This window comes from Schistocerca piceifrons, chromosome 3, assembly GCF_021461385.2.
Source record: "Schistocerca piceifrons isolate TAMUIC-IGC-003096 chromosome 3, iqSchPice1.1, whole genome shotgun sequence".
Taxonomy (NCBI): Eukaryota; Metazoa; Arthropoda; class Insecta; order Orthoptera; family Acrididae; genus Schistocerca; species Schistocerca piceifrons.
This window is the reverse complement of record NC_060140.1, coordinates 91366804-91384598: the sequence shown is the minus strand read 5'-3', so window position 1 is coordinate 91384598 and position 17795 is coordinate 91366804. Positions and strand designations below refer to the sequence as shown.

Genomic DNA, 17795 nt, shown 5'->3' with positions numbered 1-17795 from the left:
TGAGTCAGACAGAGCTTGGATGGCGTGTACATGTACAGCTGCCATTCAGCTTCAACACGATACCACAGTTCATCAAGAGTAGTGACTGTCGTATTGTGACTAGCCAGTTACGCGGTCGCCATTTACCAGATGTTTTCAGTTGGTGAGAGATCTGAAGAATGTGCTGGCCAGGGCAGCAGTCTAACATTTTTTGTATCGAGAAAGGCCCGTACAGGACCTGCAACATATGGTCGAGCATTATCCTGCTGAAATGTAGGGTTTCACAGGGATTGAATGAAGGGCAGAGCCACGGGTCGTAACACATCTGAAATGTAACGTCCACTGTTCAAAGTGCCGTCAATGCGAACAAGAGCTGACCGAGACTTGTAAACAATGGCACCCCATATCAGGACGCCGGGTGATACGCCAGCATGGCGATGACGAATACACGCTTCCAATGTGCGTTCACCGCAATGTCGCCAAACACGGATGCGACCATCATGATACTGTAAATATAATCTGGATTCATCCGAAAAAATGACGTTTTGCCATTCGTGCACCCAGGTTCGTCGTTGAGTACACCATCGCAGGCTCTCCTATTTGTGATGCAGCGTCAAGGGTAACCGCAGCCATGGTCTCCGAGCTGATAGTCCATGCTGCTGCAAAAACGTCATCGAACTGTTTGTGCAGATGGTTGTTGTCTTGCAAACGTCCCCGTCTGTTGAGTCAGGGATCGAGACGTGGCTGCACGATCCGTTACAGTCATGCGGATAAGACGCCTGTCATCTCGACTGGTAGTGGTACGAGGCCGTTGGGATCCAGCACGGCGTTCCGTATTATCCTGCTGATCCCACCGATTCCATATTCTGGTAACAGTCGTTGGATCTCGACCGACGCGAGCAGCAATGACGCTATACGATAAACCGCAATCGCGTTAGGCTACAATCCGACCTTTATCAAAGTCGGAAACGTGATGGTACGCATTTCTCCTCCTTACACGAGGCATCACAACAACGTTTCACAAGGCAACGCCGGTCAACTGCTGTTTGTGTATGAGAACTCGGTTGGAAACGATCCTCATGTCAGTACGTTGCAGGTGTCGGCACCGGTGCCAACCTTGAGTGAATGCTGTGAAAAGCTAACCATTTGCGTACCACAGCATCTTATTCCTGTTGGTTAAATTTCGCATCTGTAGCACGTTGGTGAGTAATTAAGGCTGTAGTTAAGCGTAGATGGGCTTTCGGAAGTACAGCAAGACAGACTACTTCTGCGTCTGGTTCTATTGTTTGCACGATCTTGAGTATGAATGAAGTTTCACTAGTGTGGTTTTTGTTTGAATCGAAAAAGCATGTTGTGTCTCTATAGCTCCAAGTCTCAATTTACATCAGAGCGAATGGTAGCGAACACAAGTGAATGAACATTCGCAGACAATTCGCCAGTGTTCACTACCATTCGCTTGTAACTATTCTAGCACGCCCGGGAGTATAAATGGGGGTGGGCGACCTTTAAACTGGTTGTCGCTTCTGGTTTTCTAGACTGTGCGCCCTGTCCACACCAGGTACCTGATAATCCAGCGGCGATTGTACTGTTCTGCTGCACACTGCTGCTTGCTTACATGAAATTATCGCCGGCCGGTGTGACTGAGCCGTTCTAGGCGCTTCAGTCTGGAACCGAGCGACCGCTAAGGTCGCAGGTTCGAATCCTGCGTCGGGCATGGATGTGTGTCATGTCCTTAGGTTAGTTAGGTTTAAGCAGTTCTCAGTTCTAGGGGACTGATGACCTCAGATGTTAAGTGCCATAGTGCTCAGAGCCATTTGAACCTGAAATTATCTATCGAAATATGCAAGCGAGTCAGGGGAGCCAGTCATTGTCGGAACACAACACTGTTCTACGTCTGGTATGAGCGACTATATTCTGAGACGATTAAAGGAACTCGCGGGATGCACTGTTTACATTCTAATTCATAAATGCTTATCTTAATTAACAATCTTGATGATTATCTCTCCACAATATCACTCAGACGAGCGTACGCGTAACCGACACGACGCGGGTGATTGTTGATGATGCGGAAGCCGAATTATCGAACGAAAGTTCTTACGCTCGTCACACATACAGATATCTGGTAATAGTTCTCCTTGACACTAGTAATGATATAACACTGTTCATAAAGTTAATTTTTCAGATCTCAGTTCTCATTTGTACAAGCGTGCTCGTAATCGTCGCGGCGCGGCTGATTGTTGATCATGCGGAAACGCGATGATCGAACTCACGTTCTCACGCTCGTTACAAGACAATGGCACTTGACTGCACTCTTTTATGGTGACTAATTTCTACTGATTCACATTAGTTCATTCTGGGAGACCGAACACGGCGCGGATGATTGATACTGTGCGACACGCAACGAGAGGGTACACAAATACGTTATCAGCAGCACTGCTCATTTTTAAATTACTTCTTGACGCACTTTCCTCTGAATTATTTACTTATTTGTTCACTTTACTGCAATAGCACTTGTAGCAACACTTCAACTTCCATGGTAACAATGCCTCTCACATGCAGAGCTACACGCTCGACAGACGCGGCTGCCCGCAAAGATACTCCGCAACAAAGCCAGCGATATGACAATATGCTTACACTATGAACAAGCGTTAACACTCGAGGGTCCAGAAGAGAACACGAGGGCGAGAGCATAACGTGCTACCCATACGATAGCTGTGTTACTTTCCTTCTGGCGCTAATAATCATGACACAGGTTTCACTCGTTATGGAGTGGAGAGCTGTGACTACTGGTAACCCCTTGTAGACGCCACCAGCGTGTAGTGTCGGTAACTGAGTCTGGTTCGACGGAAGCATGGTGGCGACAGAGAAACAGTCTGCAAATACTGAGTGCTCTTTTAATAAAGCAGTGACTCGGCCAAGGAATTCCGCTGCGCTAGGTATTGTTGACGATCACGAGTGCTGACGGAGTGCGTGGTCGCCAGGCCTTGGCCTTCGTGACGCAATTTTTTCTCCAGCAGAGCTTCGCAGTGCGCAGCAGCCTCAGCAAGAGCCACGTGCCGAGGTGGCGCGCTTCGCGCCCGCCTCCCTGCGTTGTCGGAAGGCGGCAGACCGGTGACATAGGCGGTAGCGACCAGCTGCCCCCGAACGGCTGGTCTGTCAGTTGCTACGCTGGGCCAGCGTTGACTCACTGTAGCAGCGGCTGCTTACAGAATAGCCTTGTCTGCTGCCCCAGCGTAGATGCAAACTCCAGGGGCCCTATTCTGTATCTTTCCGCCATTGTGCCGGTCGTTTCGGTACTCAAGAGCACCGAACGGTCTAGTACTCGAATTAGAGTCCCATCTTTATTCAGTATGCATTTCGGTAGCGATACCGTTCGGGTCTAGAGAACCGAAGCGCTGTTGTCGGTTCGCGTCGCGGAAGCCAATGAAAAGCAAGCGGCCGCGCATTCGCGCATGCGCACTGCAGCGCGCACAGCGCCACGAACACAAAGCGGCTAACAGACGACACAGGTGTGCTACTCTTCACAGTACCGAAGTTGTGTTTTCGCAGTACGAAGTGTTGCTAGAATACCAGCAGAAATGACGGACGAAAATGAGGTTAGTAGGTTCACAGTTCAGTGACACTGGAAGAGTATTTAGGATTGCTGTTATGATTGTCGTTTATGGGTATTTTATTTGAAACAAAAACAGCAACCCTGGGTATGGAAAGGCACTTATTATTGAACAGTTTTGGTCAGTATTTACAGCCTGTGCTAAAAGAATAAGAAGATAAACAGAATGTGGTTATAACTTGCTCTTAGATATCAAAATGATTAAATAGCCCATTTCCCTATATGCTGCGTCAACTATATCCGTTGAGGATATAAAATGTAGACTGGCAATGGCAAGGAAAGCGTTTCTGAAGAAGAGAAATTTGTTAACATCGAGTATTGATTTAAGTGTCAGGAAGCCGTTACTGAAAGTATTTGTATGGAGTGTAGTCCTATATGGAAGTGAAACATGGACGATAAATAGTGTGGACAAGAAGAGAATAGAAGCTTTCGAAATGTGGTGCTACAGAAGAATGCTGAAGATTAGATGGGTAGATCACATAACTAACGTGGAGGTATTGAACAGAATTGGGCAGAAGAGGGGTTTGTGACAACTTGACAAGAAGAAGAGATCGGTTGGTAGGACATGTTCTGAGGCATCAAAAAGGGCTCTGAGCACTATGGGACTTAACATCTATGGTCATCAGTCCCCTAAAAACTTAGAACTACTTAAACCTAACTAACTTAAGGACATCACACAACACCCAGTCATCACGAGGCATAGAAAATCCCTAACCCTGTCGGAAATCGAACCCGGGAACCCGGGTGCGAGAAGCGAGGACGCTACCGCACGACCACGAGCTGCGGACTCTGAGGCATCAAGGGATCACAAATTTAGCATTGGAGGGCAGCGTGGAGGGTATAAATCGTAAAGGGAGACCAAGAGATAAATACACTAAGCAGATTCAGAAGGATGTAAATTGCAGTAAGTACTGGGAGATGAAGAAGCTTGTACAGGATAGAGTAGCATGGAGAGCTGCATCAAACGAGTCACAGGACTGAAGACCACAAGTACATTTTAAACACACCGAAATCACGAAATCATTACAGAGGAAGTGCACTCTTATTTGCATTAAAATAACACGTGTTTTGAGAGAATATTAACCTAAAACGTTTTCTGTTTGTATGTAATCATTCACAGTGACAACCTAACCTAACGATATTTCTAACAAAAGAAAATAGTCTATTATGAACTCACTTTTCAACCGGATGCGTCCAAAGCTAAAATAGCTAAATATGTTTAAAATAAAAAATTGTAGGTGTACATAAACCACAGCTCACCGATCGACAGGCCCAAACTGAAATCCAAAACCTCTCGGTACAATTGTCGTAAAATCGGTGGGAGGACCGTTCGGTAACACGTCTCAGAAGCTTACTGAATAGGATATTTCGATAAAGAACCGAAAATGACGTCACTACCGAAACGAACCAACTACACTGATCGATATGAACGATACAGAATAGGGCCGCAGGCCTACATCAGCATCCCATATAGTGGCCAGGCGACACAGTCCCGTCGTGGTGGAGCTGTGTGGCTTGGGCATATATGCTCTTCCAAGCTGCTCGTTTCTGGCCTCTTCTACGCCTCTTAGGAAGTACATTAAACACTTCGGTGGCCGCCAGGAAAGGCTTACGACTTCTTGTTGCCTGTGTGCTGCTGCGTTGACTATCTCCACACAGTACGAGGCTGGCCTTCTTGCAACAGTGCCATGGCTATCATACATTTCGGAAAGCACAACACCAACAATCCTCTGTGGGTGGAGTTCCTGCAATCCCTTTCAGCATCGTGCATTTACGGCCAAATATGGTTGGTGAACTACGCTACCCTCTCCCACAGGAAGCCCCAATCCCTCGGATCGCCTTAAAACTAGCTTACGTTTGTGTATTATCTGGCATCTAGGGCAGTTGGCTCACATCCGCGTTCAGTTCGGTACTGGTATTACCACTACAACGCACTGCTTACCCTAAGCCGCGACGGTACATCCTTGTTCTCCATCAGCTCATCCGAAGTTCCACTTAACATGCATTTACGATTTCTTCAAAAATGGTTCAAATGGCTCTGAGCACTATGAGACTTAACGTCTGAGGTCATCAGTCCCCTAGAGCTTAGAACTACTTAAACTTAACTAACCTAAGGACATCATACACATACATGCCCGAGGCAGGATTCGAACCTGCAACCGTAGTGGTCGCGCGGTTCCAGACTGAAGCGCCTAGAACCGCTCGGCCACATCGGCCGGCTACGATTTCTTTCTTTCTCTTCTAGGATTTGGGAATCCAGTCCACTGGGATTTGAACGGTAGCTGATTTGGTCCTTCGTTTCGTGTTCCGCTTCTTGTAAAGATCGTTCTTCCACTTGACTTGAAAGTAGGCAGCGTGGTTCTATTCTGGTACTGGTCCTCCTTGTACCGACTCTGCGCGCCGCATTAGCATCTCCATGGAGATTCACGTCTCTTACTCGTCAATGAGCTTACCTATGGAAGGAATTAACTCTGGTCCCGAAGTCTGATTTAGGAAAGTCCAATTCACATTTTCTAGAGGCTCCCCTGGTCAATATAACTGACATTGTGTCAGTCGGAAAATAGGTCCAGCTACTTCACATGACGTCTCATTTATCAACAAACCACTTCCATTCAGTTCTACCGTTTTTGCTGTCGTAAGTTTTCCCTGCTCGAAGTAGACGGCTGCTGGCATTACCTCATCGCAGGTGGAGTGCAACCAGTGCGTGTCAACCTCCTAGAAGTACAATTCTGGCCCGTATACTACTTTCATAGAGTCGTTTATTCCATTCTGCCCCAAGAATAAGCTGCTTCCTTCATTTCTGCTTGCGTGCTTTTGTCCCCCGAAATTAGCAACCGCTGAACCTTTACCCAAACAAACTTCTTCAGCATTACCCACTTGACTGGGTACGCATGGATTGCGTTGCATTGATACTGTCGCTGCTCCCTCGGTTCTCGCTTCTACTGTTGCTGTACTGAAACAGGAAAGTAAGGTTACATAACTAGGTTTCAAGATCAGATTCCTTCCTTATTGTTATTCCAAAACTTCGCAGACATTTCAGTTGATGCCCTTCCTGGCTTCTCAGTACTACTAAGGAGGATATTTAAAGGCGGAACACTAATTACCGACTATCAACATAACTGATGAAAGGCAACCGTCTACAATCTACAGGGGTTGGACAACGTGTATACCGCATACGGGATAAGAAGGAAAATAGCATCAGGTAAGTCACAAACCAGACGATGTGTGTTTAGTGATCTTGACAGATGGTCACTGAAGAGCATCGTGACGAAAGGTAAGACGACGACGACTGCAAAAGTCACTGCCAGCACCAAACAACACGAAGGGATCTCCATAAGAATTGGAATTCAAAACCACACACCAATGATGCAAATACCCGTGACAGGAAAACACGATACCGAAGCTATAAAACCTGGACTATGGAACAATGGAAAAAATCTCATTTGGTTGGGTGAGTCTTGTTTCCCCTCCTCTGCAAATTCCGGACGACTTTACGTCAGGAGAGTGAAACACGGCGGGAGTTCGGTGATGATTTGAGCAGCCATAACGTGGTATTCCATGGGCGCCATGGTTATTCTGTATGATCGCATTACTCACAAGGATTACGGGATCAAACTGGCTGATCAGATCCATCCAGTGGTACAATGTATGTTCTCCGATGGTGATGATGTGTTCCCAGAAGACAGGACGCCTGTTTACGCATCTGGCATCGTCGAGAACTGGTTTGTGGGCATGAGCATTAATTACAGCATGTTGCACTGTCCACCACTGTCATCAGACCTCAATATCATTAAGCGTTTGCGGTCTACTTTGGTGAGAAGGGTGCGTGCTCCCTATCACCCTGCATCATCGTTACCACATCTAACCACAACTTTGCAGGAACAATGGTATAAGATCCCTTTGAATCCAGGACCCGTATTTACCCGTTCAGAGACGAATAGAAGATAGTTTGAATGCCGACGGCTTTCCTACAACGTTTTAGGCCTGGAAATGTGTTTTTGGGGTTTCCAAATTTTTGTTAATCTCCTGTACTTATTGGCAACTGAAGAAATTTACTTGATTGCTTCGCATTTCAGTAGCTGCTGCATGTAAAACTGTCCCTAATGTCTACAGTGCTGCGAAACACTTCGAGGATATTATTAAAGTAAGTGTATGGAATATAATATCAATGAAAGATGGTTAATGAAATGTAAAATAAACATACATCGTGTCACGTAGTTCACTTTTTAAAATCAGCTATACAGTTTGTTTGAAGGTAGACAGTATCACCACAAGAAAAGTATTTTTATTTATCAGGTAATTAAATCAATAATCTCTAAAATTACGATGAACATCTGGCTTGTAATTACAGCTGCCATGTACGTACGCGACGTCAGTAATCATGTCTTCCACATATTTCTGATTTCAATCATTGTAATACATCGAACTTGTTTAATTTGAAGGAACTTTACAGTTTTCTTTCTTTTTAGTGGAAATAAATACAAAGTCTGTGCTGATTCACTATGCTCCGGTTGGAAGGTAGCATGTAGTGAATTTACTGTCTTTGTCACATCGCCTGTTTGACCTCTGAGTGCTTCGGTATATTTCTGCCAATCATATTTCTTTTACTTCGATATTAGAGCTGTTGATCTCTTGAACCCCACAACCACGAATGATAAAATAGCCTAAATAAATGTTCCATTTTGCCGAAAGTTTTACACTGAACATTGCGATACGGAAATACTTAATGATATCTATACACTGATTTTTTTAATGTAATTATAGCTCGAGCAGTTCATGTTTCCATCGTAAGGAGGCAGTATGTGCAGTCTGTGACAATCGCGTTACCTGTAAACATTGCAGTACTTGTGTTGCACCAGGATGGTTCCGACAAAAGTAATGTGTGATTAGTGGCTCCGTATAGTTACTGTTATGGAGCAGGGAATGAAATATTTGGATATCGCAGCGAATGTCGCTCTGAGTCATAGTGATGTGTCTACAGTCTGGGAAAAGTTTCTAGTTACAGGATCCGTTCAGGGTCGTCTCAGAAGTGGCCGCTGAATAAAAACAACATGCTTGCAGCATCGATATCTGCGTGCAACAGTAATCAGAAACACTCAACAAAATGCTGCAATTCTGCTTCGGCGCTTCCAAACAGCCACAGGAGTGCAGGTATCAACACAAACGATTCGAAATGGGTTTCATGAGCAGGGGTTACGTGGCACAAGATCTGTCACGGGTTTCACTCTAAATCGGGTTCGGAGAGGGGCCCATGTCGCAAGGACACAAAAGCACTCTTTGTGGATTAGGGAACAGCGGGACACAACGCTCTTTTCTGATGAGATCGTCGTAGTTCCCACGCTGACAATACTGATATTCGTATCTGGAAGCAATGAGGACAATATTCCCCCCCCCCCCCCCACCACCACCCAACTGTATCGTAGGCAGCCGCCTTTATCAAGACAGTTCAGTCATGGTTTGGGGTGGACACATGTATGGCCGCACGCCACCCATTGTGCCAATACAGAGTACACGGCAGCGTGAAGTATCGGGACGTCATCCTTGCACGAGTTTTGGTTCTGTCTGGTGAACATAATGGAGTAGGATTCACTCTGACAAACGACCATAAGCACTCCATCATCACAATTTTGCGAAGCATAGAATCATTCGAATGGAATGGCATACATATTCAGATCTTATTGTATTGATAATGTAAGAGCAATTGTAAATCGTGCGGTTTGGAATCGTCCTATCCCACCACTGATCTTTCAGACTGTGGACGAAGGGGACAAATCCCACACGCTCGCCTGGTTATCTTGTCTTAATCGTATTGAAAAGTGCCTTGATTTAGGAGGAGGACAACTGGTTCATAAATAACGTGGTTTGCAGGATGACAGTGAGACGAAGCTGTGGTGTTTGGAGTGGAATCTTATGTAAGGTTTTGTTTGTATTTTTTGTTTTGTTTGTGTTTATCAAGTAAAAATGTGTTTATCTTCTTAATTCTTTTGTTATGAATGTACGTTACGGAACAGAATCGGCTTTGTTTCCTATTACGTCCAGTATTAACAAGAAAGCAACGCGTAACATTTATTTTGACCACTGCATTTATTGTTTCGGTCTGAGGTGTCTTGTCACGTTTCGTGCGGCTTCCCCCGTCGGAGGTTCGAGTCCCCTCTCGGGCATGGGTGTGAGTTAGTTTAAGTTAATTACTTTTGAATACATTATGGGAGTGACAGTGATCAATATGTTACAAATATTTACTATTAAAAACAGTCTTGATCACAATTTATTTATTATGGTGACCGGTTTCGACCACTACTGAGGTCATCTTCAGACCAATGAGTAAGAACCTCCTTCTGCTGGAGAGTAGTGATTCTCCAGCAGAAGGAGGTTCTTACTCATTCGTCCAAGGATGACCACAGTAGTGGTCGAAACCGGTCACCGTAATAAATACACTCCTGGAAATTGAAATAAGAACACCGTGAATTCATTGTCCCAGGAAGGGGAAACTTTATTGACACATTCCTGGGGTCAGATACATCACATGATCACACTGACAGAACCACAGGCACATAGTCACAGGCAACAGAGCATGCACAATGTCGGCATTAGTACAGTGTATATCCACCTTTCGCAGCAATGCAGGCTGCTACTCTCCCATGGAGACGATCGTAGAGATGCTGGATGTAGTCCTGTGGAACGGCTTGCCATGCCATTTCCACCTGGCGCCTCAGTTGGACCAGCGTTCGTGCTGGACGTGCAGACCGCGTGAGACGACGCTTCATCCAGTCCCAAACATGCTCAATGGGGGACAGATCCGGAGATCTTGCTGGCCAGGGTAGTTGACTTACACCTTCTACAGCACGTTGGGTGGCACGGGATACATGCGGACGTGCATTGTCCTGTTGGAACAGCAAGTTCCCTTGCCGGTCTAGGAATGGTAGAACGATGGGTTCGATGACGGTTTGGATGTACCGTGCACTATTCAGTGTCCCCTCGACGATCACCAGTGGTGTACGGCCAGTGTAGGAGATCGCTCCCCACACCATGATGCCGGGTGTTGGCCCTGTGTGCCTCGGTCGTATGCAGTCCTGATTGTGGCGCTCACCTGCACGGCGCCAAACACGCATACGACCATCATTGGCACCAAGGCAGAAGCGACTCTCATCGCTGAAGACGACACGTCTCCATTCGTCCCTCCATTCACGCCTGTCGCGACACCACTGGAGGCGGGCTGCACGATGTTGGGGCGTGAGCGGAAGACGGCCTAACGGTGTGCGGGACCGTAGCCTAGCTTCATGGAGACGGTTGCGAATGGTCCTCGCCGATACCCCAGGGGCAACAGTGTCCCTACTTTGCTGGGAAGTGGCGGTGCGGTCCCCTACGGCACTGCGTAGGATCCTACGGTCTTGGCGTGCATCCGTGCGTCGCTGCGGTCCGGTCCCAGGTCGACGGGCACGTGCACCTTCCGCCGACCACCGGCGACAACATCGATGTACTGTGGAGACCTCACGCCCCACGTGTTGAGCAATTCGGCGGTACGTCCACCCGGCCTCCCGCATGCCCACTATACGCCCTCGCTCAAAGTTCGTCAACTGCACATACGGTTCACGTCCACGCTGTCGCGGCATGCTACCAGTGTTAAAGACTGCGATGGAGCTCCGTATGCCACGGCAAACTGGCCGACACTGACGGCGGCGGTGCACAAATGCTGCGCAGCTAGCGCCATTCGACGGCCAACACCGCGGTTCCTGGTGTGTCCGCTGTGCCGTGCGTGTGATCATTGCTTGTACAGTCCTCTCGCAGTGTCCGGAGCAAGTATGGTGGGTCTGACACACCGGTGTCAATGTGTTCTTTTTTCCATTTCCAGGAGTGTAAATTGTGATCAAGACTGTTTTTAATAGTAAATAGTTAATTTAGACTAAGTAGTGTGTACGTCTAGGGACCGATGACCTCAGGAGTTTGGTCCCATGAAAGCTTACCACAAATTTCCAAATTTATTGTTTGTATGTACAGTAACATGTGTTAAGCAGATTGATGGAGAAAACAGCCAAAGCTACGAAATTCAGTTTTTTTTATTTAACTGATGACCGGCTTCCGGTATCGGAGCCAACTCTCAAATCATTCAGACAGAGACATTTTTTTCTGTTTGGCTGATTTGAGAACAATTTCTGATTTCTGAAACCCGTCATCGATTAAATAAAAAGAACTGAAATTCGCAACTTTGGCTCTTTTCTGCATCAAACTTTTATCTCATTCCTTTATCACCAATATTACAATCTCTTCACACCACTCCACCTAGTCACTCATCTCGTATCAACAACAAAAGCTGTTGCGCACACAAAATAGCAGAGGTTTGCGAACTTCCTTTGATGGATCGCTAAAAGCCCGCCCAATAGTGAAACACAAGCGAGTACTAGCGAATGCGAACGGAACACGGACGAATGCTGTTCGCTCGCGCTCTCCTACCTCTTACATCAGAGAGAATTCTTGTCCACTAGTAGTGGTTCGCTCCTGTTCGCTCCAGTGTAAAGCAGGCTCCACAATATTGTAGCTGTGCATTTTCCAGCCTCATCTTCCGCTTCCAGCGGCCGTGTGGGGAGCTGAATAACCTGACCGCCCCTCTCGGTGTGCTGTGTTTCAGGTGCTCCTCGTGCGACAGCCTGTTCCCCTCGCTGGAGGCGCTGCACCACCACCGGCAGCAGTTCCAGCACTGGACCAACCACAGCCCCATCGAGCCCTCCTGCTCCAGCTCCAGCTCTGCGGACGAGACATCTGACGACACTGTGTCCAGCGAGGAGCTGGAGCGCCTGCTATGATCCTCGTTCTCCGCCCCCGCACAGTCCACCCCTCCTCACCCCCTGTCCCCCAACCCTCACAGCCCGAGCACCGCCGCCACATATCACACACCTCTGTGAATCGTACGTGTCTCTTCCTTCTGTCTCCCTGTCCATCTCACTCTGTCTGTCCAGCGTCCCCGTCATCGAAACTGGAGGACTGCACTCGATGGAAGGAAAAGAAGGATGAAGGGTTACCTAAATGGGGCCCTCATCGGCAGAAAGTTGTGGAATTCTTCACGAACTAATAGCGAGACTAATGTCCATTTGCCACTAACTTACGAACAGTCGTGTGTCAACTGCGACACTGTCAATGCTGTTGGCACCCGAAATGCGGCACGACTAATAGTTTGTGAAAAATTTCACTGCCGCCCAGGCCAGTGTGTTTTAAGTTTCCATCAGTCCTGCAGCGATATGGTCTTTTTTGCTGCATGTATCTGTGGTATTATTTTTAAAATCTATGTCGGTTACCAACCACAACGATAATTGCAGACATTTGTACCTTGTAAAATATATATATTTATAGTTATGTGATCTGTAAATTATTATTGTATAGTAAACTATATATCAAAGATGTTTCGTGTGACGAAATAAAAGAGAAAGGAAGTGAAAATACTTTGAAACTGTATTGTTTAGTGAGTAATATGTGAGTATTCTTTTCGGTTCCCCGGAAAATCTCTAAAACTGTAAAAGGCAAAACGTATTTGCTCTGACTTTCATAAAATACTTAGTGTTTTTCTCTACCGTGTGAACCACACATTTCACTTACAGATGTCTCAAGACTAATTATAATAAAACCCGATTTATATTCAACCATACTATTATATGACAAGCAATATTGGAGAAGTTACAGAAAACGTATATGGTCAACATGAGGCATTTTCTTCACCAAAAAAGGCATTAATTTCGAGATTTGTGATTATAGAAAAAGCCAAATAGTGAAATTTAAATTGAATACATTTGTGGTTTCGTTTTTTTTGTGGATAGAAGAATAGATTCGTTTATCCTTATCAGATTAGGATCTGAAGACCCTCTCTTACAACGGTTCAGTGTTTTAACAAAGGCGAATGGTGGTAAATGAGAGAAGCGAAGTTTCAGAGGCAGTTCAATACAGTGAAATTCGTGTAAGGTGGTTACCCAAATTGTTGTACGACACAGCCGAGCGGTCTAAGGCGCTGCAGTCATGGACTGTGCGGCTGGTCCCGGGGGAGGTTCGAGTCCTCCCTCGGGCATGGGTGTGTGTGTTTATCCTTAGGATAATTTAGGTTAAGTTGTGTGTAAGCTTAGGGACTGATGATCTTAGCAGTTATGTCCCATAAGATTTTCCACACATTTTTTGTTGTTGAGTGAGACATACACGATGAAACATTCTTCAACTAATATGTATCACTCGATTTAGGGTCACATAGGGGACAATCATGAACATTATTTCTCAAGAAAATTGATATTTTTCCCACGCTGCGATGGATATACATAACCAACACTGTCAGCTTCAGTAAACTATAATGATCGTCAAACGACCGAGTTACACTTTCGATTGCAATTACGCGTTACTGTGCATCCACATGTCATGCTGTGACAACTGCGGAGTTAAATCAGTATATAATCAACACAGCAAATTACTAGTACATTTTGACAATTTAATGGAGTTAAGGTTTCCGTGATGAATTCAGTTCAACCATCGCTGCAACCGACCATGGGAACACCTAATTCCTGTGGCATGTCTTTCAAGGAATGCCCCAAATGTGAGGTCCTCACATTCATCTCTTGTTTGAGCTCAATGTAATAAGTGTAGGCAGGAGTTACATCTTTCATGTTCACGGGTTATGTGTGCACTTACGTACTAAAAGAGACCCACTGTTTGGCTTAGCAAGCATTTAAATATTGATAACTGGCTCTACTGTGGTACGAGCTTCCTTTTGAAGAAAACAGTGCTCATCATCCTCTATCTTCCAACGAATACCGTCTAAAGTCCCAAGAATATTAACTGAATATCGCCCCAGGTTCTACAATCAAAATCTTGAGGACTTCAGACCGGCCGATGAGAGACTGAACCTTACTAAATGCTTCCTAGTAACTTTCTCGTATTAGTTAGTTATCACTGGAGGAGGGAAGGCCAGCCGCGGTGGTCTAGCGGTTCTAGGCGCGCAGTCCGGAACCGCGCGACTGCTACGGTCGCAGGTTCGAATCCTGCCTCGGGCCTGGATGTGTGTGATGTCCTTAGGTTAGTTAGGTTTAAGTAGTTCTAAGTTCTAGGGCACTGATGACAACAGCAGTTAAGTCCCATAGTGCTCAGAGCCATTTTTTGAGGAGGGAAGATGTGCCCGTATGCACACTGAAAAAAAGTTTAATGAAATAGACTGTTGCTTAAAGCGAATTCATTCACGAAGTAGAGCTTAGTCTTGAACTTAATTAAGCATGGAAGATGTATAAATACCTTACACAGTAATTCCCTAATGGTAAACTGTATTATCACCATTACTCAGCAAGGTAGGTTGGCTCAGGGATGCAACATGGACCCTCATGTGCTCACTCGCAAAGACTCAAACATTCACAGAATAATTGAAGATGATATTCACCGTTTTCCAGCAAAAGCCTAATCGTCAAAAGTGACTGACTCGCAGTGGAAAGAAGAAAGTCAGTCGGAATCTTAATGCATGAACTTAATCATGCCCAGATGAAGAACGAGGTAGATTTCAACTGACTCTAGCTAAATGACATCAAATTTCACGTTCGCGAGTATCTCATAATGCTTGTAACAGAAGACTTCAAAACTGCAGAAGAAATCTCGAGAAATCTGAATTAACTCACATCGAAAATCATCATCTAAGACTGCAAGGAGGTGGCAGATCATACTCACCTCACAGCAACTCATCGGCCCTTCTACGACTGACTGTCCGACTGACCCAGAACGAAATCCAACCTGCCTCGCCTCCGTGCCGAAGGACAGAAAACACTGGGAGGGTGCAAAATGACCAATGAACGAGACGAACTTCTTAGTGGTAACGAGCACCTCCTCCAATTAGAAGACAGTAGGGACAACGTCTATTTTCTCCTGCTCAAAACCTTCAAACTGCTCAAAGTCTAAAATTTCAGCACACCTGTTCGTTCTGCATGGGTCTGAAGGAACCAGTTGCGTGGCTGCCCGTTAAGAAAGCCCGCGCAGATGACACAAAAGTGGCGCTTCCAGGGAATTTCGACAATTAAGCAAAACAGCCATTTTAAAGCCGCTGCTGCAAAGCTGAACCAAAAAGTCCGTCTGAATTCACGAAGTTGCACGCATTTGCAATTACACACACTTCAGAATGAGATTTTCACTCTGCAGCGGAGTGTGCGCTGATATGAAACTTCCTGGCAGATTAAAACTGTGTGCCCGAGCGAGACTCGAACTCGGGACCTTTGCCTTTCGCTGGCAAGTGCTCTACCATCTGAGCTACCGAAGTACGACTCACGGCCGGTGCTCACAGCTTTACTTCTGCCAGTATCTTGTCTCCTGCCTTCCAAACTTTACAGAAGCGCTCCTGCGAACCTTGCAGAACTAGCAGTCCTGAAGGAAAGGATATAGCGGAGACATGGCTTAGCCACAGCCTGGGGTAGTTTCCAGAATGAGATTTTCACTCTGCAGCGGAGTGTGCGCTGATATGAAACTTCCTGACAGATTAAAACTGTGTGCCCGACCGAGACTCGAACTCGGGATCTTTGCCTTTCGCGGGCAAGTGCTCTACCATCTGAACTACCGAAGCACGACTCACGCCCGGTACTCACAGCTTCATATCAGCGCACACTCGGCTGCAGAGTGAAAATCTCATTCCGGAAACATCCTCCAGGCTGTGGCTAAGCCATGTCTCCGCTGTATCCTTTCTTTCAGGAGTGCTAGTTCTGCAAGGATCGCAGGAGAGCTTCTGTAAAGTTCGGAAGGTAGGAGACGAGATACTGGCAGAAGTAAAGCTGTGAGTACCGGGCGTGAGACGTGCTTCGGTAGCTCAGATGGTAGAACACTTGCCCGCGAAATGCAAATGCCCGAGTTCGAGTCTCGGGCGGGCACAAAGTTTTAATCTGCCAGGAAGTTTTACACACACTTCATTCAATGTAGCCATAATCTATGTTTACCACACCTGTACCTGGTGTACTGAACATAAAATGTAATAAAAATGACAACAAAACACATTCGATTTCGGTTCCCAACATGGTCTTTCTTCCTTGCATGGTAAAAATATGAGAAAACGTAAACAGAGGAAGGACACACTACAGTAGTTCACAAAACCACAAATTGTATGAGAGGTGGACTGACTGCCGCCTTTCAGTACCTTCGGATGTATATCTTGACGTCACGTCGAGAGTGATTCGTGAAACAGTATAATTCATTATTGTAGTCATCACCCGTAAATGACTAATCCATACACTGATATTATACAGTCTAAGGATTAACAGTGGTTGAGTTTCTAGAACTCTAGTCAAGTACTGCGTTTGAGCTCTACGACATAGACAGTGTCCCTGTTTGTCTGACATGCGAACACAACTTTTGTGAACAGGTCGAAAAATTTCGTCTCAGAAACTGTATCCAGAACAGCCGTGACGCCAACATAGAGGGTGTTTCACTAAATGTGTTTGTCTCTGTAAGTTACGAAGTAATAGGCGACGAAAATATTTATTGCGGTAGGGCACCATAAGAAACGGTACATTGTCTGCGGAGCTATGAACATAGTTTATTGTGTTATTTTCCAATGAGTTACAGCAAACAGATAAAAATTTTAAATGGTTCAATAGTTGTTTCAATCATGCACGGAATCAGTAACACAAACTGTGTATATATCAATTTAAATTACATTCCTATCACTTTTAGTTTGGGAGCTACAACCCTTCAAAGTTTCAGGGGCAGATGCCACACACGCTGCGCACAACGCAATGCGCCTTCTAAATGTGGTGCGGCCGAGCTGTAACGTCGCCGGTGTCACGGAGCGAGAAGCTTCTTCGATGCGCTGTTAGATTGCCGACTGTCGCCGCACACCCGTATACCCGACAGTTCGTGCCACACAAACAAACAGGGCTCAATATACCACAGTTACTGACATCGGATGAAGATGGCATACACGAACAACGAGAACGTTGGCATGTTGCTGATGCTTAGCGAGTGCCGACACGATGCCACTGAAGCAGCCATGGCGTACGCAGTTAGATATCCTAGGTGAAGAGCTCCTGCAGCCATTACGTTCTTACGTGCCGGACGACTTCGGGAAACAGGCAGCTTGGTAATGCGCCCAGTAACAGACGAAGAACTGCAAGAAGTAAGGAGACAGAGGTGTTTGTTTTAGCTGCAGTACACCACGATCCTCATGTCAGCTTACGAGCTGTTGCTGCAGTCGCTGGTGTCAGTCTCACATCTATGCAAC

The 17795-nt window shown here is 46.0% G+C and overlaps 1 protein-coding gene across 1 annotated transcript in view; it reads left to right on the top strand.

The window, feature by feature from the left end:
- Positions 1–12901, top strand: part of LOC124788418 — a 253392-nt gene extending 240491 nt beyond the window's left edge. Inside the window, exon 4 of the mRNA XM_047255684.1 lies at positions 12213–12901. Coding sequence (XP_047111640.1) covers positions 12213–12387 — 175 coding nt within the window. The 3' untranslated portion in view covers positions 12388–12901. The remainder of the gene's footprint in view (positions 1–12212) is intronic.
- Positions 12902–17795: the final 4894 nt, after the last annotated feature.